General features: G+C 35.0%; 1 protein-coding gene across 3 annotated transcripts in view; it reads left to right on the plus strand.

Moving 5' to 3' along the window:
- TRPC1 (transient receptor potential cation channel subfamily C member 1) overlaps positions 1–24,668 on the plus strand; it is a 104,465-nt gene that overhangs the window by 24,650 nt on the left and 55,147 nt on the right. For all 3 annotated transcript variants that reach the window (XM_081302419.1, XM_081302417.1, XM_081302418.1), the window contains one exon: positions 1,107–1,309. In XM_081302419.1, coding sequence (XP_081158545.1) covers positions 1,107–1,309 — 203 coding nt within the window. The remainder of the gene's footprint in view (positions 1–1,106; positions 1,310–24,668) is intronic.

The raw sequence follows: 24,668 nt of genomic DNA on the forward strand, positions 1-24,668 counted from the left end.
GTGTTTAGCATACCTATTATTTATTCAAAAGATGTTTTTTAAAAAGGGGTGTGATAGAGAAAGGACTTGAAGGAAATATTGTACTGTAAAATGTTATTTGGATAGAAGGAATATAGGTATTTTTATTCTTCTTTCTGCTTTTCTATATTTTTCAGATATTTTATATTGAGTGTACACTACTTTTACAATGTTAATAAAAATTACCAAAATGTGAACTTGATCAGCTTACCCTGGATCAAACAGCTCTCAGGGAAACCTCTGCGAAAAAGTGAGAAGTATTGGAAAGAATATACAATAGTCATAAAATAGTCAACCTTTTTATTTAACCTTGATTCTTTGATTACTAATATTTTTTTCCTCATTTCATGTCATCCTCAGGCCCCTGTGCCCACGAATTAGAAGGAGCTCAGGCTCCTGGTAGTACAGACCTGGATTCTGATCAGCACCCTGACACTCCATTGTGTGGCTTGGGCACATTAACTTCTCTGAGCCTCAGTTTCTTCATGGGGATTAATTATGCTCAGTTTTAAAGGCTACTGTGAGGATTAAATGAGATGATAAATGTAAAGTGCTAATAGTTCTAGGACTCATTAAATAGTAACTGTGATCAATAGTGTTTTTGTGCATTTGCAATAGGAAGTAGTATAGGTAAAGAACTACACAGAATGAAGAATGCTTCCTATTCTTTTCACGTAGCTTCATTGCTATTAGTGTGACAAGATTTGTCATAAAGATGGAATTTTTAGTTTTTCTCATGCATTTGTACTCTGTTTTTAACATTTCTGTTTTTTTATTATATTCTTTTTCTAAAATTCTTACTCTTTATCCTTCTCATGCATGTTCTTCTTTTTTCTTAGAAAATAGAACTCTAGTTATATGAATGTTTCCTACTGAAGACTTTGTCTGTTATGATTATACTCCATTTATTAACTGAATTAAATTTTGAGGTTTCAAAAAATGTAGTCCAAGTATAATGCTTATCATATTCTTTAAAATAATTACCAAGTTCTTTTGTGTCTTCCTATTTTTTTCATTTCATTCTTCAGATAAATATTTTTTGAAGTCACAAATAATAACTTTTGGACATTTATATAAATATTTTTCAGAAACTAATGGAACGAATCCAGAATCCTGAGTACTCAACTACTATGGATGTCGCACCTGTCATTTTAGCTGCTCATCGTAACAACTACGAGATTCTTACAATGCTGCTAAAACAGGATGTTTCTCTACCCAAGCCCCATGCAGTTGGCTGTGAATGTACACTGTGTTCTGCAAAAAACAAAAAGGACAGCCTCCGACATTCCAGGTTAGAAAATTAAGATTTTGGCAAATAAATGTGTGATGTAGTAAGATATGTATCAATGATGTTGGGGGTTTTGTTTATTGTTTGGTTTTTTTTTATTTTAGTATTCTTTTTATGCAGCTTTTAAGAAATGTGATGCTCTATGACTACTGGAAGCCATACTTCTAGCTCTGTTGCTCACTGAGTTCTGAATTTTTCAGAACTTTTTACCAAATGCTGTCACGTTCCCGGGGACTTAAACACTCAAACCTGCCCACCCAGGGACACCACGTTGGACATGACTAAAACACTCAGGGGTCTTTTCAAGTTAGCTTCATTGCTATCAGTGTGACAAGATTTGTCATAAAGGTGGAACTGGGGAGCGTGAAATAACCACACAAGAGACAGAAATACCTTTTTCTTTGGGGGTGCTGTGATGGCTCCTCTGACCTTAAGGGTCTGCAGAGAGAGAGAGAGAGTGCGAGCATGTGCTGACCCTTTTTATTGATGAGAAGCCATTCAAATGAGGCAAGGGGTCAGGTTTCAGGGGACTGAGTCTAAGATGTCTGCTGTCAGCAGGTTGATTTACAGCTAGGAAGGCCACACCCATGGGCAGAGTAAGAGAAGGGGACACACAAAGGGCATTTCCATGGAACATTCTGTCCCAAACAGGGCAAGGGGTAATATCACAAAGGAACAGGTAATATCACAAAGGAACAGGTAATATCACAAAGGAACACAAAGGAACAGGTGAGCATAGCTCCATCCCTGGGGATGTAGGAAGGCACGCCTAAGCATGAAGACACATTTGCATTTTCTCTACCCTCAAGATCTGGGCTACAGTCTTCCGTTACTTAGAGCAACCAAATCACAGGCTGGCCAACAGTGCCTCAGCTGACCAGGAGGGAAAGCAAATGCTGGTCATATGCTATATCAGCCTCCCACAAAATGCTAAATAATTTAAAAAATTCTTCAAATTAAGAATAAGGTTTATCTCATGCTCTCGAGGGAAGGGGTACTATTTGCTTTTTAGAATTATAGTTTATTAGTTCAAGAGAATTTCCAAGTTGTAAATAGTTATCACTTTCTATCTTATTTATTTTTAAAAAACACAACTATTTCCTATCTAAATATTTGACCTGTTATGCCTCTCAGAAAATATTCAAGTCTTTATTTTTTCACTATTCGTCATCTCTTCCCATTTCTCCAATTGAAATATTAAGAACAATGGAGGAGGGGTTGACTTAAAAAAGTACCTACCTTACCTGTCTTGAACAGGTTGAGTAAGATCACACACATGGATATGTTGTCTAAGACATCTGGTTCTGGACTAGATTTTGGAACTAATTTTCAGCATAAGCCTTTGCGATAGTTTAGGTATAGTTTTTCCCTACCAAAACACATTGGAATTTGATTCCCGAGTAGTGGTATTCAGAGGTGCCTTTGAGAAGTGATTAGGTCAGTGTCCTCATGAATATATTAATGTCTTTTTCAATAGACTGGATTAGTTCTCTTGAGACTGGATAAGTTCTCGTGGTAATGGATTAGTTCTTACCAGAACATACCTGGAACCACCTTTCAGCCTTTCTCACATCTGTCCTTTCTTCTGCATATACCTGCTTCTTTCCACCATGAAACCTTTACCAGAGCTCAGCAGATGCGCTCTTGGAATTTCAGATTCGTGAACCAAAATAAACCCCTTTTCTTTGTAAATTATCCAGTCTCAGATATTCTGATATAGCAATGGAAAGTGATATTATTTTTTATGTGTAATTAAACATAATTAGTTCTGTTTCATGGTTGCCAAAATATTTAGATTGAACCATATGAAATTACTGTTTTAAAAGTACTTCGGACTTAATATAATTAATTATTGTAATTTATTATACCCCTTACGTATACATGCAAATAATAACTAAATATAGTGTCAAGTTTAACATCTACTTTGCAAAATAGGTCTGAAAGTCCTAGGCAGCCTATTGACAAACTCTTTCTTTTTTTTTTTTTTAAAGAGAGAGAGAGAGAGAATTTTTTCTAATATTTATTTTTTAGTTTTCAGCGGACACAACATCTTTGTTTGTATGTGGTACTGAGGATTGAACCCGGGCTGCATGCATGCCAGGCAAGCGCACTACCACTTGAGCCACATCCCTAGCCCAGCAAACTTTTTTAAGTCAAGGATTGTCGTATACAAAATAAACTTTAACCTGCAAACCCTCTTCCCTCACTTCTTCCTCACCTTAAAAATAGGTTTCTATTGGATTGATAGTCACAAATCAATAAATTGAAAAAGTCACCTGGAATCAATTTAAATTTATTTTCAGAGGTATAACTAGAAATGTTTTCTGTTTTAAAAAAACATTTACGTTTCTCTTTGATAAGACTTGGTTGATAGCTATGGCTATACCACTTTACTTTCTACTTTTTTTTTGAGGGTTCTTTTTTTAATTTTATTTTTTATATTTAATTGATTTTATTTTTTAAATACATGACAGTGGAATGCATTACAATTCTTATTACACATATAGAGCACAATTTTTGATATCTCTGTATATAAAGTATGTTCACACCAATTCATGTCTTTATACATGTACTTTTAATGATGTCCATCACATTCCACCATCATTGCTAATCCCCTGCCCCCTCTGCCCTATCTAGAGTTTGTCTATTCCTCCCCTGCTCCCCCTCCCTATCCCATTATGGGTCTGTCACCTTACATCAGGGAAAACATTCGGCATTTGTTTTTTGGGGATTGGCTAACTTCACTTAGCATTATTTTCTCCAGCGCCATCCATTTACCTGCAAATGCTATCGTTTTATTTTCTTTTATTGCTCAGTAATATTCCATTGTGTATATATGCCACATTTTTAATCCATTTATCTACTGAGGGGCATCAAGTTTGGTTCCAAAGTTTAGCTATTGTGAATTATGCTGCTGTAAACATTGATGTGGCTGTATCCCTGTAGTATGCTGTTTTTAAGTCCTTTGGGTATAGACCGAGGAGAGGGATAGCTGGGTCAAATGGTGATTCCATTCCCAACTTTTCAGGAAATCTCCATACTGCTTTCCATATTGGCTGCACAGTTTTGCAGTCCCACCAGCAGTGTATGAGTGTGCCTTTTTCCCAAAATCCTTACCAATACTTATTGTTGTTTGTCTTCATAATAGCTGCCATTCTGACTGGAGTGAGATGAAAGAGTAATTTTGATTTGCATTTCTCTAATTGCTAGAGATGTTGAACATTTTTTCATATATTTGTTGATTGATTGTATATCATCTTCTGAGAAGTGTCTGTTCAGTTCCTTGGCCCATTTATTGATTGGGTTATTTATTTATTTTAAAAGAAGATTTTTTTTTTATAATTTAATTTTTTTAAGAGAGAGAGAGAGAATTTTTAATATTTATTTTTTAGTTTTCAGTGGACAGAACCTCTTTGTTTGTTATGTGGTGCTGAGGACTGAACCCCGAGCCACACGCGCCAGGCGAGCACGCTACCGCTTGAGCCACATCCCCAGCCCAGATTGGGTTATTTTTTTTACTTTTTTTTTTTTTTGCTTAGCTCTCTATTCACCTCACAGATTGTTTCTTTTGCTGAGGAGAACCTTTTATTGATTCTTAATTTTAATTCTTGTGCCAAGGAGTCTTATTAAGGAAGTTGGGGCCTAATCCCACACGATGGAGATTAGGGCTTACTTTTTCTTCTATTAGATGCAGGGTCTATGGTATAAGTTTTTCGCCTTTTACTTTCTGCTTTTCAAAATATACTTTTAGGGGTTGGGGTTCTGTCTCTGTAGTGGTAGAGTGCTTAGCACAGGCTGTCAATGATGATCAATTACATGTCAGCAATTCCCTCTCCAAATTTCTGCTTATACAAATTACATTCAAGTTTGCCCTCCATTGTCATTCAGTTGCCTACATGTTATTAATCTTGCCTCATCTACTCCAATTCTTGTCATGGTTGCCAAAATATTTAGATTGAACCATATGAAATTACTGTTTTAAAAGTACTTTGGACTTAACAGAATTACATCTTTCCATATTTGTATATTGGTGTGAATGAAACCAGCACTCCAAAAAGTTACATAGAACATAATCACCTAGCTTAATAGGGCCTTAAAAAAGTCTTCTTTAAGATGTGGAGACTGATGATCTGTAGTAGTGTATACTTTTTAGTAAATATCACCACAACCCAGTATTGTAACATTTTCATCACTGAAAGAAGTTTTCTCGGCCCATTTATGGTCAGTCCTTTCTCCCATCCCCATCTCCAAGAGACTTTCTTTTTGTATAGTTTTTCTTATTCTAGAAATTACATATAAATAGAATCATGCAAAAAGTTGACTTACATCTCTGTATTCTTTTACTTAACATATTTTTGAGGTTTATCCGTACCATTGCCTATATCGATATTCATTTTTTAGTGTTGATTATTACTCCATTATATAGATAACGTTGTTCTTGTTCATTCGTTTATCAACATTTGAGTTGTTTCCAATTTTTAGCAGTGAACATTGACATACAGGTTTTTATGTGGACATATTTTTATTTTTATTGTGTAGATATCTTGGAGTAAAATTTTTGGATTGTATAGTAATTATAAGTTTAACTTTTTAAGGAATTGTCAAATTGTTTTTTAAAATGTTTATATCCTTTTACATTCTCATTAGCAAATATGTATGATGATTCTAATACTGCTAAACACTCACCAACACTTGATACTGTTAGTCTTTTTGATCATAGCCATTTAGTATCTACACGTACTTTCGCCTTATGAATTTAATTTGCATATCTCTGTCTTATGATGTCAAACATATTATGTGCTTATTTTTAGTTAGCTTATCCTCTATTCGAATCTTTTTTTTTCTTTTTTTTTATTGGTTGTTCACAACATTACAAAGCTCTTGACATATCATATTTCATACATTAGATTGAAGTGGGTTATGAACTCCCAATTTTACCCCAAATGCAGATTGCAGAATCACGTCGGTTACACATCCACAATTTTACATAATGCCCTATTAGTAAGTGTTGTATTCTGCTACCTTTCCTACCCCCTACTATTCCCCCTCCCCTTCTCTCACATCTTCTCTCTCTACCCCATCTACTGTAATTCATTTCTTTCTTTGTTTATTTTCCCATTCCCCTCACAACCTCTTATATGTAATTTTGTATAGCAATGAGGGTCTCCCTTCATTTCCATGCAATTTCCCTTTTCTCTCCCTTTCCCTCCCATCTCATGTCTCTGTTTAAAGTTAATCTTTTCTTCCTGCTCTTCCTCCCTGCTCTGTTCATATTTGCTCTCATTATATCAAAGAAGACATTTGGTATTTGTTTTTTAGGGATTGGCTAGCTTCACTAAGCATAATCTGCTCTAGTGCCATGCATTTCCCTGCAAATTCCATGATTTTGTCATTTTTTAGTGCTGCGTAATATTCCATGGTGTATAAATGCCACATTTTTTTTATCCATTCATCTATTGAAGGGCATCTGGGTTGGTTCCACAGTCTAGCTATTGTGAATTGTGCTGCTATGAACATCGATGTGGCAGTATCCCTGTAGCATGCTCTTTTAAGGTCTTCAGGGAATAGTCCGAGAAGGGCAATAGCAGGGTCAAATGGTGGTTCCATTCCCAGCTTTCCCAGGAATCTCCATACTGCTTTCCAAATTGGCCGCACCAATTTGCAGTCCCGCCAACAATGTACAAGTGTACCCTTTTCTCCACATCCTCGCCAGCACTTGTTGTTGTTTGACTTCATAGTGGCTGCCAATCTTACTGGAGTGAGATGGTATCTTAGGGTGGTTTTGATTTGCATTTCTCTGACTGCTAGAGATGGTGAGCATTTTTTCATGTACTTGTTGATTGATTGTATGTCCTCCTCTGAGAAGTGTCTGTTCAGGTCCTTGGCCCATTTGTTGATTGGGTTATTTGTTATCTTATTGTCAAATTTTTTGAGTTCTTTGTATACTCTGGATATTAGGGCTCTATCTGAAGTGTGAGGAGTAAAGATTTGTTCCCAGGATGTAGGCTCCCTATTTACCTCTCTTATTGTTTCTTTTGCTGAGAAAAAACTTTTTAGTTTGAGTAAGTCCCATTTGTTGATTCTTGTTATTAACTCTTGTGCTATGGGTGTCCTATTAAGGAATTTGGAGCCCGACCCCACAATATGTAGATCGGAGCCAACTTTTTCTTCTATCAGACGCAGTGTCTCTGATTTGATATCAAGCTCCTTGATCCATTTTGAGTTAACTTTTGTGCATGGCTAGAGAAAGGGATTCAGTTTCATTTTGTTGCATATGAATTTCCAGTTTTCCCAGCACCATTTGTTGAAGATGCTATCCGTCCTCCATTGCATGCTTTTAGCCCCTTTATCAAATATAAGATAGTTGTAACTTTGTGGACTAGTCTCTGTGTCCTCTATTCTATACCATTGGTCCACACGCCTATTTTGGTACCAGTACCATGCTGTTTTTGTCACTATTGCTCTGTAATATAGTTTGAAATCTGGTATCGCTATACCGCCTGATTCACACTTCCTGCTTAGAATTGCTTTTGCTATTCTGGGTCTTTTATTTTTCCATATGAATTTTATGATTGCTTTATCTATTTCTACAAGAAATGCTGTTGGGATTTTGATTGGTATCGCATTAAACCTATAGAGAACTTTTGGTAATATCGCCATTTTGTTAATGTTAGTTCTGCCTATCCATGAACAGGGTATATTTTTCCATCTTCTAAGATCTTCTTCTACTTCTCTCTTTAGGGTTCTGTAGTTTTCATTGTATAAATCTTTCACCTCTTTTGTTAGGTTGATTCCCAAGTATTTTATTTTTTTTGAGGATATTGTGAATGGAGTGTTTTTCCTCATTTCCATTTCAGAAGTTTTGTCACTGATATACAGAAATGCCTTTGATTTATGCGTGTTGATTTTATATCCTGCCACTTTGCTGAATTCATTTATTAGTTCTAGTAGTTTCTTTGTAGACCGTTTTGGGTCTTCTAGGTATAGAATCATGTCATCTGCAAATAGTGATAATTTAAGTTCTTCTTTTCCTATTTTTATGCCTTTAATTTCTTTTGTCTGTCTAATTGCTCTGGCTAGTATTTCAAGGACTAAATTAAATAGAAGTGGTGAGAGAGGGCATCCCTGTCTTGTTCCAGATTTTAGAGGGAATGCCTTCAACTTTTCTCCATTCAGAATGATGCTAGCCTGAGGCTTAGCATAGATACCTTTTACAATGTCAAGGTAAGTTCCTGTTATCCCTAGTTTTTCTAATGTCTTGAACATAAAGGGATGCTGTACTTTGTCAAATGCTTTCTCTGCGTCTATCGAGATGATCATATGGTTCTTATCTTTAAGTCTATTGATGTGGTGAATAACATTTATTGATTTCCGTATATTGAACCATCCTTGCATCCCAGGGATGAATCCTACTTGATCATGGTGCACAATTTTTTTAATGTGTTTTTGTATTCGATTCGCCAGAATTTTATTGAGGATTTTTGCATCTAGGTTCATCAGAGATATTGGTCTGTAGTTTTCTTTCTTTGAGGTGTCTTTGTCTGGTTTCGGAATCAGGGTGATGTTGGCCTCATAGAATGAATTTGGAAGAGCTCCGTCTTTTTCTATTTCTTGAAATAACTTGAAAAGTATTCGTATTAATTCTTCTTTAAAGGTTTTGTAAAACTCTGCTGTATAGCCATCCGGTCCTGGGCTTTTCTTGGTTGGTAGTCTTTTGATGGCTTCTTCTATTTCATCCATTGATATTGGTCTGTTCAAATTGTGTGTATCCTCCTGACTCAGTCTGGGCAAATCATATGACTTAAGAAATTTATCGATGTCTTCACTATCTTCCATTTTATTGGAATATAGGTTTTCAAAATAATTTCTAATTGTCTTCTGTATTTCTGTAGCATCTGTTGTGATATTGCCTTTTTCATCCCGTATGTTAGTAATTTGAGTTCTCTCTCTTCTTCTCTTCGTTAGCATGGCTAAGGGTCTGTCGATCTTATTTATTTTTTCGAAGAACCAACTTTTAGTTTTGTTAATTTTTTCAATAGTTTCTTTTGTTTCAATTTCATTGATTTCCGCTCTGATTTTAATTATTTCTTGCCTTCTGCTACATTTGCTGTTGTTTTGCTCTTCCTTTTCTAGGGTTTTGAGATGAAGTGTGAGCTCATTTATTTGTTGGTTTTTCCTTTTTTTGAGGAATGACCTCCAGGCGATGAATTTCCCTCTTAAAACTGCTTTCATTGTGTCCCATAGATTCCGATATGTTGTGTCTGTATTTTCATTTATCTCTAAGAATTTTTTTGATTTCCTCCTTGATGTCTTCTGTAACCCATTGATCATTCAGTAACATATTGTTCATTTTCCATGTGATGTAGGATTTTTCCTTCCTTCTTTTATCATTGATTTCCAGTTTCATTCCATTATGATCAGATAAAATGCATGGTATTATCTCCACCCCTTTATAGTTACTGAGGGTTGCCCTATGGCATAATATATGGTCTATTTTTGAGAAGGACCCATGTGCTGCTGAGAAAAAAGTATATCCATTTGATGATTGTTGATATGTTCTATATATGTCAGTTAAGTCTAGGTTATTGATTATGGTATTGAGTTCTATAGTTTCTTTATTCAACTTTTATTTGGAGGATCTGTCCAATGGTGAGAGAGGTGTGTTGAAGTCACCCATAATTATTGTGTTGTGGTCTATTTGATTCTTGAACTTGAGGAGAATTTGTTTTATGAACGTTGCAGCACTATTATTTGGTGCATAAATATTGATAATTGTTATGTCTTGTTGGTGAATGGTTCCTTTTATCAGTATATAATGTCCTTCCTTATCCCTTTTGATTAACTTAGTCTTGAAGTCGATTTTATTCGATATGAGGATGGCCACCCCTGCTTGCTTACGAGGACCGTGTGCGTGGTATATTTTTTCCCATCCTTTCACCTTCAGCCTATGTATGTCTTTTCCAATCAGATGTGTCTCCTGAAGGCAGCATATTGTTGGGTTTGTTTTTTTAATCCATGATACCAGCCTATGTCGCTTTATTGGAGAGTTTAAGCCATTAACATTCAGAGTTACTATTGATATATGGTTTGTATTTTCAGCCATGTTTGATTATTTATCCTTTTTTAAAAAAATTTAGTTTGTTTCTCCATGATTATCTTTCCCCCCATCCTCTGTCTTTACCGAGGCACTTCCCACTGATGGTTTTGGTTATTGTTTTTCATTTCTTCCTCGTGTAGAGTTTTGCTCAAGATGCTTTGCAATGCTGGTTTTCTGGCTACAAATTCTTTTAGCTTTTGTTTATCATGAAAGATTTTTATTTCGTTGTCGTATCTGAAGCTTAATTTTGCTGGATACAGAATTCTTGGTTGGCATCCATTGTCTTTCAGTGTTTGAAATACGTTGTTCCAGGATCTTCTCACTTTCAGCATCTGTGATGAAAAATCCGTTGTTAACCTTATTGGTTTACCCCTGAATGTAATCTGTCTCCTTTCTCTTGTAGCTTTTAATATTTTCTCTTTGTTCTGTATATTGGATATCTTCATAACAATGTGTCTTGGCGTTGGTCTACTGTGATTTTGTGTGCTCGGTGTCCTGTATGCATCTACAATTTGTATATCTGTTTCCTTTTTTATTTCTGGAAAGTTTTCTGTAATTATTTCATTCAGCAAGTTACTCATTCCCTTGGCATGAATCTCTGTGCCTTCCTCTATCCCGATGACTCGTAAGTTTGGTTTTTTTATGTTATCCCATATCTCTTGGATGTTTTTCTCGTGATTTTTTACCAGCCTATCTGAGTTGGCTAGACTCTTTTCAAGATGATATATTTTCTCTTCATTATCTGACGTTCTGGCTTCTACTTGCTCCACTCTGTTAGTGATACTCTCAATTGAGTTTTTAACTTTGGTTTATCGTTTCCTTCATTTCTAGAATTATTGTTTGATTTTTTTTATAATGTCTATCTCCTGATAAAGATGCTTAACTTCTTCTTTTATCTGTTTATGTAATTCATTTTCAATGTGATCTTTAAGGTTCCTTTCCATCTGTCTAAGGTGTTCCTTGAGTTCTTTATATGACCATTTTTCTGATGACTCTAAGTCCTCCTGAATATTTAGGCTGTCCTGCATTGTTTGTACTCCTTTTCTTCCTTGCTTTTTGAAGCTGCTCATGTTACTTCTTGTTCTGTTTGACTGCTGAGTTACTGTTTACTCCTATAAATTTATTTGATTCTTGGGAGGAAAGGTATTAGAAGGGAAGGGAAGAAGTCACTAAAGAGAATGAGAGTAAGTAGGTAGAATTCAAGGAAGGGGGAATAAGAAAATTGAAAAGAAATGAAAAGACAAAATAAGAAAAAAAATAGGAAATAAAAAAAGAAAAAAAATTTTTAAAAGAATAATAATAATAAAAATAAAAATTAAAATTAGAAGAAAAAAAATTTTAAAAAATTGAAAAAAAATTTAAAAAACAACAAGAAAGAAAAATGAAAATGAAACAAAAAACCCAAATCAAAAAAGAGAGGAAAAAAAACCTAATAAATGCAGTCTTAGAGTTTGATTAACTTCTCTTCCAGTAGGTGGCGCTGTGCCCACCAGGCCAAGTTTCTCCTGTCAATATGCGGGAACCAATCACTGTGCAGCAGCTCCTCCCAGACTGGGCGAGTCTCCAATCCTGAGTGCCTAGGGCCTCCTCTTGTGTCTAGTCACTTCCCCACTTTTCCTCTAGCCAGGCCCCTCTCATGGGTGCCGCTCACCACAATACTGGCTGCACGCCAGGTCTGCTGCTCCCGGGAGCCCTGTTTTCATGGACGACTGGGTACACTCTCCCTGTTTGCCATTCCCTCAGACCCTAAGTTTGTAGAGCTTGGGGCTGAGAATCCTCAGCGAATTTCACTTGCCCTCCGGTAGCCACGCTCGCGGTAGGTGGTGCAAGAGACCTCAGTTGTCAGCACTGGTGGGAGCGGTAGCCGGGAGTTCTGCGCCGCGGGTCCCGCGCCACTTCTGATTCCCTAGGTCTGGCTATTGCGCTCACGGGAGAGCTGGGAGGAGCCCTTAAGGTTTCCCCGATGTGTGGAGAGGGAAGGCTAGGGAATTACACACCTGTTACCGCAGGTTTCAATGAAGTTATCTCCTCTGCCGCAGTCTGATGACGTCAGTTCTCTGCCATGGTGGCATCTCTTGTAAATGGCGACAGTTTGTTTTCCTTTGCCGGGTGACCAATGCAACAGGTGGGTCCTTACTGTCTCTCCCAAGCCCCGTGTCAAACCAGTGGCCACTACCTATGAAGGCTCGGTTGGCATTTACCTCCGTAGGATGAGAAGGGCCGACCAGTTGTTTCAGCCGGATGGATTAGTGCTGAGTCACAGCTGTTTGTCTGCGGGAAGCAGGTGAACGGGAGCTTGAATTCAGCCGATCCGGGCTCAGTGTGTGTTCTGAGAGGCCCAGACTCTTTGCCCCAGATCCACGTCAGATCAGCATTGCCTAGTGATCCTGAGCAAACAGAATTTAGATTGTTTACGACTCCGTATTCCCGCACAGCTGAAGAGGTCAGAGACTTGATCTCTCCGCGCCCGCCGCCATGTTGGAATCCTCCTCTATTCGAATCTTTAGCTCATTTCTCAGTTGTTTGTCTTCTTGTTGTTATTGAGTTCTAAGAGTTCTTTCTGTACTGTGGACCTAGGTTCTTAAACAGATACATGTTTTACAAATTATTTCTCCCAGTTCATGGCTTGTCTTTTCATTTTCTTTATGGTATCCTTTGAGATGCATAATTGTTCATTTTGATGAAGTTTATTTTTCTTTTACGTTTTCAGTGTCATAGTTATGCAATATTTGCCTAACTCAAGGTCACCAAGATTTTCTCTGGTTTTCTTCTAAGTCTTTATAGTTTTAGGATTTATAGTTAACTGTATGATTTTTTGAGTAAATTTTTGAGTATATATGAAATAAGGATTTTTTAAATATCCCACCATTTACTACAGCACTATTTATTGAAAAGGTTATTTTTCTTATTTTGAATTATCTTCACATCTTGGGAAATCATTTGAGTAGATATATGTGGTTTTATTTCTAGACTCTGTTCTGATTCATTGATCTATACATCTGTGTTTAAACGAATATCACTCTGGTAGTTATGGCATCCTTACTGTAAATTTTATTTTTTTCATACTTTTTATTTCTTTATTTTTTATTTGAATTTGTTATATATGACAGCAGAATGCATTACAATTCATATTACACATATAGAGCATGATTTTCCATATCTCTGGTTGTATACAAATTATATTCACACCTTTTGTGTCTTCATACATGTACTTAGGGTCATGATGTCCATCTCATTTCACCATCTTTTCTACCCCCGTACTGCCTCTTTTTCCCTCCCACCCCTTTGCCCTATATAGAGTTCATCCAATCCTCCCATGCTCCCCCTCCCAACCCCACTATAAGTCAACTTCCTTATAATAGAAAAAACATATGGCATTTGGTTTTGGGGGATTAGCTAACTTCACTTAGGATGAAACTCTAACTCCATCCATTTACCTGCAAAAAAAAAAAAAAAAAAAAAAAGCCATGATTTTATTCTCTATTGCTGAGTAGTATTCCATTGTGTAAATGTACCACAGTTTCTTTTTTTAAAATTTTTTAATATTCATTTTTTAGTTTTCTGTGGATACAGCATCTTTATTTTATTTTTATGTGGTGCTGAGGATCGAACCCAGCACCCCGCGCATGCCAGGCGAGCATGCTACCACTTGAGCCACAGCCCTAGCCCCACAGTTTCTTTATCCATTATCTACTGAAGGGTATCTAGGTGGTTCCACAATTTAGCTATTGTGAATTGTACTGGTATAAACATTGATGTGGCTGTGTCCCTGTAGTATGCTGTTTTTTAGTCCTTTGGGTATAGACTGAGGAGTGGGATAGCTGGGTCAAATGGTAGTTCCATTCCCATTTTCCAAGGAATCTCCATACTGCTTTCCATATTGGCTGCACGGTTTTGCAGTCCCACCAGCAGTGTATGAGTGTGCCTTTTTCCCAAAATCCTCGCCAACACTTATTGTTGTTTGTATTCTTAATAGCTGCCATTCTGACTGGAGTGAGATGAAATCTTAGAGTAGTTTTGATTTGCATTTCTCTAATTGCTAGGGATGTTGAACATTTTTTCATATATTTGTTGATTGATTGTATATCATCTTCTGAGAAGTGTCTGTTCAGTTCCTTGGCCTATTTATTGATTGGGTTATTTCTTTATTTGGTGTTTCGTTTTTTGAGTGCTTTATATACACTAGAGATTAGTGCTCTATCTGATGTGCAAGTGGTTAAACTTTGCTCCCAAGCTGTAGGCTCTCTATTTACCTCACTGATTGTTTCTTTTGCTGAGAAGAGCTTTTCAGTTTGAATTCATCTCATTTGTTTTTTATTTTAATTCTTGCATTATAGGAGACTTATTAAGGAAGTAGGAGGCTAATCTGATATGTTGGAGATTTGGGCCTACTTTTTATTCTGTTAGATACAGGGTCTCTGGTTTAATTCCTAAATCCTTGATCCACTTTGAGTTGAGTTTTGTGTGTGGTGGGAGATAGGGGTTTAATTTCATTTTGTTGCATATGGATTTCCAGTTTTCCTAGAACCATTTGTTGAAGAGTCTATCTTTTCTCCAATGTACGTTTCTCGTGCCTTTGTCTAATATAAGAAAATTGTAATTCTGTGGGTTAGTATCTGTTCCATTAGTTTACCAGTCTATTTTGGTGTCAGTACCATGCTGTTTTTGTTACTGTTGTTTTGTAGAATAGTTTAAGGTCTGGTATAGTGGTGCCTCCTATTTCACTCTTCTTTTTATTTATTTATTTATTTATTTATTTTTTATTTCACTCTTCTTGCTAAGGATTGCTTTAGCTATTCTGGGTCTCCTGTTTTTCCAGATGAAGTTCATGACTGCTTTTTCTGTTTCTATGAGGAATGTCATTGGGATTTTGATTGGAATTACATTAAATCTGTATATTGCTTTTGGTAGTATGGTCATTTTGACAATATTAATTCTGCCTAACCAAGAACAAGAGAAATCTTTCTAACTTTTAAGGTCTTCTTTAATTTCTTTATTTTGCTTTCTGTAGTTTTCGTTATAGAGGTCTTTTACCTCTTTTATTAGGTTGATTCCCAAGTATTTTATTTTTCTTGAGGCTATTGTAAACGGGGCAGTTTTCCTTGTTTCCCTGTCAGAGGATTTTTCACTGATATACAGAAATGCCTTTGATTAATGCATGTTGATTGTGTATCCTACTACTTTGCTGAATTCGTTTACCGGTTCTAGCAGTTTTCTGTTGGAATTTTTGGGTCTTCTAAATATAGAATCATATCATTGGCAAATAGTGCTAATTTGATTTCTTCTTTTCCTCCCTGTATTCCTTTAATTTCTTTCACCTGTCTAATTGCTCTGGCCAGTGTTTCAAGAACTATGTTAAGTAGAAGTGGTGAAAGAGGGCATCCCTGTCTTATTCCAGTTTTTAAAGGGAATGCTTTCAATTTTTCTGCATATAGAATGATGTTGGCCTTGGGGTTAGCATAGATACCTTTTATAATGTTAAGGTGTGTTCTATTATTTTCTAGTGTTTTGAACATGAAGGGGTGTTGTATTTTGTAGAATGCCTTTTCTGCATCTATTGAGATCAATCATCATATGGTTCTTATCTTTAAGTCTATTGATGTGATTAAATACATTTATTGATTTCTGTATATTGAACCAACCTTGCATCCCTGGGATGAACCCCACTTGATTGTGGGACACTATCTTTTTGATATGTTTTTGCCAGAATTTTATTTTGAATTTTTGCATCTGTGTTCATTAGAGATATTGGTCTGAAGGTTTTTTTCTTTGATGTGTCTTTTCTGGTTTTGGAATCAGGGTGATATTGTACAATGAGTTTGGAAGTGCTCCCTCTTTTTCTATTTCATGAAATAATTTGAAGAACTAATAGGTATTAGTTCTTCGTCATAGGTCTTGTAGAACTCAACTGTGTATCCATCCGGTCCTGGGCTTTTCTTTGTTGGTAGGCTTCTGATAATGTCTTCTATTTCATTGCTTGAAATTGATCTGTTTAAATTGTGTATATCATCCTGATTCAATGTGGGCAAATCATGTAACTCTAGAAATTTGTCATGCCTTCAATATTTTCTATTTCATTGAAGTAAAAGTCTTCAAAATAATTTATAATTATCTTCTATATTTCTGTAGTGTCTGTTGTGATATTTCCTTTTTCATTATGGATGTTAGTAATTTGAGTTTTCTCTCACCTTCTCTTTGTTAGCATGGCTAACGGTTTGTCAATTTTATTTATTTATTCGAAGAACCAACTTTTTGTTCTGTAAATTTTTTCATGGTTTTTTTTTGTTTCAATTTCATTGATTTCAGCACTGATTTTAATTATTTCCTGTCTTCTGGTTTTGGTGTTGATTTGTTCTTTTTCTAGGACTTTGAGATGTAATATTAGGTCATTTATTTGTTGACTTTTTGTTCTTTTAAGGAATGAACTTTCCTCTTAGTACTGCCTTCATAGTGTCCCAGAAATTTTGATGTGTTCTATCAGTGTTCTCATTTACCTCTAAGAATATTTTAATCTCCTCCTTAATGTCTTTTGCAACCCATTGTTCATTCAGTAGCATATTATTTAGTCTCCGGGTGTTGGAGTAGTTTTTATTTTATCATTGATTTTTAATTTCATTCCATTATGATCTGATAAAATGCAGGGTAATATCTCTATTTTTTTGTATTTGCTAAGAATTGCTTTGTGGCATAATATATGGTCTATTTTAGAGAAGGTACCATGTGCTGCTGAGAAGAAAGTGTATTCGATTGTTGAAGGATGAAATATTCTATATATGTCAGTTAAGTCTAGTTATTGATTGTATTATTGAGTTCTGTAGTTTTTTTGTTCAGCTTTTGTTTGGAAGATCTATCCAGTGGTGAAAGGGGTGTATTAAAGTCACCCAAAATTATTGTGTTGTGGTCAATTTGACTCTTGCACTTGAGAAGAATTTGTTTGATGAACATAGATGCTCCATCATTTGGGGAATATATATTTATAATTGTTAAGTCTTGTTGGTGTATGGTTCCCTGTCCTTCTTTATCCTTTTTGTTTGACTTTAGTTTGAATTCTGCTTTATTTGATATGAGGATGGAAACTCCTGCTTGCTTCTGCAGTCCATGTGAATGGTATGATTTTTCCCAATCTTTGACCTTCAGTCTGTGTATGTCTTTTCCTATGGGATGAGTCTCCTGGAGGCAGCACATTGTTGTTTTTTTAAAAAATATTATTATTATTATTAATCCAATATGCTAGCCTATGTCTTTTGATAGGTGACATTAACATTAATATTAACAATCAGGGTTATTTTTGTGACATGATTTGTATTCCGAGCCATTTTTGTTATTTAACTTGACTTAGTTTCTCCTTTGATAAGTTTTTCCTTTAGTGTAATACCTCCCTCTGCTGAATTCATTGTTGTTTTTCATTTTCTCTTCATGGAATATTTTGCCAGGTATGTTCTGTGGTGCAGATTTTCTAGCTGTACATTCTTTTGACTTTTGTTTATTGTGGAAGGTTTTTATTTCATCATCAAATCTAAAGCTTAATTTTGCTGGATATAAGATTTCATTTTCTTTCAAAGCTTGACATATGTTGTTCCAGGATCTTCTATCTTTCAGGGTCTGGGTTGAAAAATCTGCACATAACCCAGTTGGTTTCCCCCATATGTAATCTGTTTCCTTTCTCTCATGGCTTTTAATATTCTCTCCTTTTTCTGTATTTTAGGCATTTTCATTATAATGTGCCTTGGTGTGGATCTTTTGTGATTTTGTACATTTGGCATCCTATAAGCCTCTTGAATTTGGTTTTCCAATTCATTCTTCATGTTTGGAAAATTTTCTGATATTATTTCATTGAATAGATTATTCATTCCTTTGGTTTGGAACTCTATGCCTTCATCTATTCCAACAACTCTTAAATTTGGTCTCTTTATGCTATCCCATATTTCTTGAATGTTCTGCTCATGATTTCTTACCATTTTTCACTGTGTGGTCTACATTTTTTTTCAAGATTATATATTTTGTCTTCTTTGTATGAGGTTCTGTATTCCAAGTGGTCTAATCTGTTGGTGATGCTTTCAATTGAACTTTTAATTTGGTTTATTTTTTCTTTAATTTCAAGGCTTTCTTTTTTTTGTTTTTTTTTGTTGTTTTTTTTTTTTTTAGAAACTGTGTCTGCCTATTGAAGTAATCTTGTGCTTCCTGTATTTGTTTATGTAGCTCTTTGTCAAAATGATCTTTTGCTGCCTGTATTTGCTCTCTTATATTATCCTTTAATTCACAGAACATTTTAATTATGTATATCCTGAATTCCTTCTCTGGCATTTCTTCTGAAGTGCTGGCCATGGATTCTAATAATGTGGTATCTTGATTTGTGTGGGGCGTTTTCTTCCCTTGTCTTTTCATGTTGGTTGTGTGTCTTCCCTTCTAGCACTATGGATCTGAGTCATTACCTTTTTTACCCTACAGGCTTATAGTGCCCCTGTAGGGTTCCAATACCTCTTCTTTGAGGAGAAGGACAATGTTAACAGATCCCTCTATAAATAATGTACAACCTAAAAACAAATAGTTGCTATTAAGACATTTTCAGTTTGGTCACAATGTACAGAAATGGTGAATTCAATTATTATCTACTATATACTCAGTAGGTTTGTACTATTCAGTAGGTTTGTAAAAGGGTTTAGAGTTTTTGAAGTAGTTTTTATTTTTTATTTTATCATTGATTTCTAGTTTCATTAGATTATGATCTGATAAAATGCAGGGTAGTATCTCTACTTTTTTGTGTTGTAGAGAAGAAAGTGTATTTGCTCATTGAAGAATGAAATATTCTATATTTCATCAGGGATGTGGTGTAGGAGGATATAAAGTTACTATGTCTTAGGAAGTATGAGAGAGAAATCTAAAAAGGAGGGTTAGTAGCAGGAAAATAGAGAGGAAGTAATTTTGGGTAGACAACTAAGTGGGAAGACAGTAGAGTACATAAAACATCTTCAGAATATATAAAGAAATCAAAAAACTCATTACCAAAAAAACCCAAAACAACAATAACAACCACCAAAAAAAAAAAAAAAAAAAAAGAACCCAAACCACACAGATAACTCAACATACTTCTCAAAAGGGGCCAAAAATTATATGGAAAAAATGTTCAACACTTTTAGTCATCAGAGAAGTGTAAATCCAAACTATATTGAGGTTCCATCTCATCTCAGTCAGAATAATAATCATCAAGAATACAAATAACAATAAATGCTGGTGAAGATAGAGGACCAGAGGAGTCATTATTAACTGCTAGTGAGAATGTACATTGGTATACTTACTATGGAAATCAGTATGGAGATTCTTCAAAATACTAAAATAGAACTAACTTTACCACTCCTTGGTATGTATCTACAAGAGCTGAAGTTAGCATACTATGGAGATATATGCATACCCATATTTATTGCAACACAGTTCACAATGGTCAACTTATTGAGTCAGACTTGGTGTCTATAAATAGATGAATGATTAAAGAAAATGTGGTATATATACACAATGGAGTTTTACTCATCCATAAACAAGAACAAAATTATGTCATTTGCAGGAAAATGAATGGAACTGTAGAGAATCATTTTGTAAAATAAGCCAGATTCAGAAAGACAGGCATTTTTTTGTTTTCTCTCATATTTGAAAGCTAGATGTTAATAAAAAAAAAAAAGAAGAAAGAAAGAAACATTATGAAAGTATACAGGAGACCATTAGGGTAAAGGAAGGGGATCAGGAGAAGGAGAGGTATTGGAGTGAAATTGATCAAGTTATGTTATGTACATGTATGAATATACCAAAATGAAACTCACTATTCTATATAATTAATATGTACTAATAAAAAAGTATGATGTTAACCATAAAGTTTTCATGGATATCTTTTATAAGAATGAGGACAGGACTAGGGCTGTGTGGCTCAGTAGTAGAGCATTTACCTGGCACATGGGAGGCACTGGGTTCAATCCTCAGTACCACATAAAAAAATAAAGTTATTGTGTCCACCTGCAACTAAATAAATACATATAAAACAAGAATGAGGACATTTCTTACTATTTTTAGTTTGTTGAGAGTTTTTCATCATTATCTTTGGATTTTGGTCAAAGGCTTTTCTTGTGTCTGTTAAAATGGATATATATTTTTAGATCTTTATTCTATTAATATGTTATATTACAGTAATTGATGTTCAGATGTTAAACTGACCTTGTTTTCCTGGGATAAACCCTACTAGGTTGTGATAATAATCTTTTGTATGTGTTACTGAATTCAGTTTGCTAATATATTAAATATTTTTTGTTTTATGTTCATGAAGGATATTTTCGATAGCTTTGTTTTTTGGGGATGTCTTTATCCGACTTTGATATCAGGGTAACAGTGGTTTCAGAAAATGAGCTTTAAAGTGTTCTCACTTCCTCTATTTTTTGAAAGATTATATTTATGATTAGCATTCTTTCTTAAATATTTGTTGAAAATAGTAAGTGAAGTTATCTGGATCTATACTCTATTTTTGCAGGATAATTTTTATTAAGTTAATTTTCTTAAAATAGCTCTATTCACATTTTCTGCTTATCCTCAAATCCATTTCAGTCATTTGTGATGTTCTAAGAAATTGTTCATTTCCTTTTTTTAACTCTTTTATTGATTTTGTTTTTTTAAATATACAAAAGCGGAATACATTACAATTCTTATTACACATATAGAGTATAATTTTTCATACCTTTGTATATAGAGTATGTTCACGCCAATTCATGCCTTTATACATGTACTTTGGATAATGATGTCCATCACATTCAACCGCCCTTGCTAATCTCCTGCCCCCTCCTTTTCCCTCCCATCCCTGTTCCCTATCTAGAATTCATCTAATCTTCCCATGCTCCCCATCCCTATCCATTTCCTTTATGTTGTCTAATTTGGCATATAGATGATTATAATTCTTTATAAACTTTTTTATTTCTGTAGACTCTCTAGTGATGTCCTTTTTATTCCAGATATCTATGTTCATTCTTTCTATCTCTTCTCCACCCTTTCCCTTCTCTCTCTGCCTCTCTTTCTCTCTTTCTTCTTTGTCTAGCTTAGAGTTAGTCGGCTGTAGTACTGGAGCCAAATCCAGCCTACCAACTGTTTTTTTCTTTTTTTTTTAAGAGAGAGAGAGAGAGAGAGAGAGAAAGAGAATTTTTAATATTTATTTTTTAGTTTTCGGTGGACACAACATCTTTATTTTATTTTTATGTGATGCTGAGGATCGAACCCAGCGCCACGTGCATGCCAGGCGAGCACACTACCGCTTGAGCCACATCCCCAGCCCCTACCAACTGTTTTTATAAATAAAGTTTTATTGGAATATGCCTATGCCTGTTTGTTTATGCACTGTTTATTGCTGTTATTGTGGTATAACATGAAAGTTGAGTAATTGCCATATATACAATATAGACCTCAAAGCCTAAAGTATTTATTCTCTGGTCTTTTGCAGTTTATCTCTGATATTATCAATTTTATTGATTTTTCTAAGTGACAACATTAATTTTATTCATGTTTTCTATTGTTTTTCGGTTTCCATTTTGTTGCTTCTGCTGGTAACTTTATTTTTTCTTTCTATTAACATTGAATTTAATTTGCTCTTACTTCTCTAGCTTCTTTAGTTAGAACCTTAGCTTATTTATTTTTAGATCTTGTTTACTTTCTGATGTAAATATGTTCAAGATATTTTCTGTTTCCCATATGATTTCTTCTTTGACTCTTGAGTGTTTTTATTTTTCTTTAATTAATAGGCTTTATTTGTTTAAGGAAGTTTTAATAAACTTCATAGCAATATTCATCAGAAGGTAGAATTCCTATATAAGACCCCTCTCCCCAGGTATTACATACCACCAGCATCCTTCACTGATGTCATAAATTTGTTACAGTGTTCCCTCTCTCCCTTCCTCCCTCCCTCCCTCCCTTCCTTCCAGGATTCAAATCAGGGCTTCACATATGCCAGGCAAGCTGTCTACCATGGAACTACATCCCCATCTATTATATTTGTTAAAATAGATGAATGAACATTGATACATTAGCCAAAATCTGTAGTTTACATTAGGGTTTACTCTTAGTATTATACATTCTTTGAGTTTTGGCAAATGTCTAAGGACATATACCCCTAATGGTATCATAGAGAATAGTTTCACTACCCTAAAAATTCCCTGTTAAACCTGTTCACTCCTCCCTTCTCCCAAGCCCCCTGCAAGCAACCACTACACTTTTTTGGGGGGTACCAAGAATTGAACTCAGGGGCACTGGACCACTGAACCACATCCCCAGCCCTATTTTGTATTTTATTTACAGACAGGGTCTCACTGAGTTGCTTAGTGCCTCGCTTTTGCTGAGGATGGCTTTGAACTCGCAATCCGCCCCTCAGCCTCCTGAAGCTGGGATTACAGGTGTGTACCACTGCACCCAGCTACCACTACTGATCCTTTTACTGTCTCCCATCTTAACTTTTTCCAAAATGTCATATAATTGACATCAAGCAGTATCCATCATTTACATCTTTCACTTAGTAATATACATTTAAATTTTCTTAACATCTTTTCATGGCTTAACACATTTCTTACTAGTGCTAAATGATGTTCTATTGTTTGGGTATACCACCATTTATCCACTCACCTATTAAGGGATATCCTGATGGGTTTTAAAATTTGACAATTTTGATCAAAACCACATGTATTCATGTACAGGTTTTCATGTCAATGTAAGTTTCTAACTCATTTAGGTAGATATCTAGAAGCATGATTATTGGATTACATGGTTAATTGCTGTTCAGTTTTGTAAGAAACTGCCAAACTGTCAAACTTTTTCCATAGTGGCTGCATTATTATTTACCATTCCAACCAGTGATGAATGAGGGTTCATATTGCTACACATCTGCACCCGCATTCAGTATCTCAATGTTATAAATTCTAACCATTTTAACAGGTTGTATAGTAGTAGCTTATTGTTAGTTTAATTTGCAGTTTTCTTGCAATGTGTGATGTTGTGCATTTTTCATGTGTTTTTTGGCCATCTGTATAATTATATTTTTAGTGAGGTGTCTGTTTAGATCTTTTTTCTGTTTTTAAATTGAGTTTTTAATTTTCTTGTTGAGTTTTTAAAGTTCTATATGTACTTTAGATAAGAATCCTTTATGAGATATGTTGTTTGAAAGTACAGTGGTCTCCCCTATCTGTATTTTTGCTTTCCATGGTTTCAGTTACCTGCAGTCAACCATGATCTGAAAATATTAAATGGAAAACTGCAGAAAGAAATAATTCATAAGTTTTAAATAACTTTTATTATACTGTATTGTTATAACTTCTATTTAATTATTATTACTAATCTCTTTACTATGCCTAACTTAAAATTAAACTTTATTATTGGTGTTTATATGTAGGAAAAAACAGTACATATACATATTCCTCCATTTATGATGGGGTTAGGTCCCAGTGAACCCATTGTAAATTGAAAATATTGTATATTACAAGTAGCTTTTAATATACCTAACTTACCAAACATCATACTTTAGCCTAGCCCAATACTTACATTAGCTTAGAAGGGTAAGATAATCTAACACAAAGCCTATTTTGTATAGAAAACCATATGATCATATGGCTGACTGGGAGCTGCAGCTTCCAACTGCTGCCCAGTAAAGTGGGACAGTCTCACACTAATATTGCTAGCCTGAGAAAAATAAAAATTAACAATTGAAAATGTTTTATTCTGAAGGCATAACAGTGTCTCACCATTGTCAATTCAAAAAATTATAAATTAAACTATTGTAAGTTGAGGACCATCTGTTTAGGTTTTAGTACTCTGGGTGTTTTCAGGTGTCTACATGGATGTTGGAACTTATAGTCTGTGGATAAAGTGGGAATTCTGTTTTTTCTCTGAGTCTGCAACTTGTCTTCTCATTCTTTTGATCAGTGGGTTATTTTAAAATATCCTGTTTACTGGGGGTAGCAGCCTGCTTGTTATTCCAGCTGCTAAGGCCAGCCTTGGCAATTTATTGGTACCCTAACATAAAAAAATAAAAATAAATACAATTTTTGGATATGTAGTTCAGTGGTAGAGTGCCATTGGGTTAAATCCCCAGTGCCACAAGAAAAAAAATTACTTTTTACTTTTATAAAGTTGAATGTTTCCCAGATTTCTTTCTCCTGGTAACTTCTTTAATTCTGTTGTGGTTGAAGAGTACAGTTTATTTTTTAAAATAACATCTTTGTTGAGGCTGAGCATTGTGATGGAGGCATATAATTC

This window comes from Spermophilus citellus, assembly GCF_964194105.1.
Source record: "Spermophilus citellus genome assembly, chromosome: 7".
NCBI lineage: Eukaryota > Metazoa > Chordata > Mammalia > Rodentia > Sciuridae > Spermophilus > Spermophilus citellus.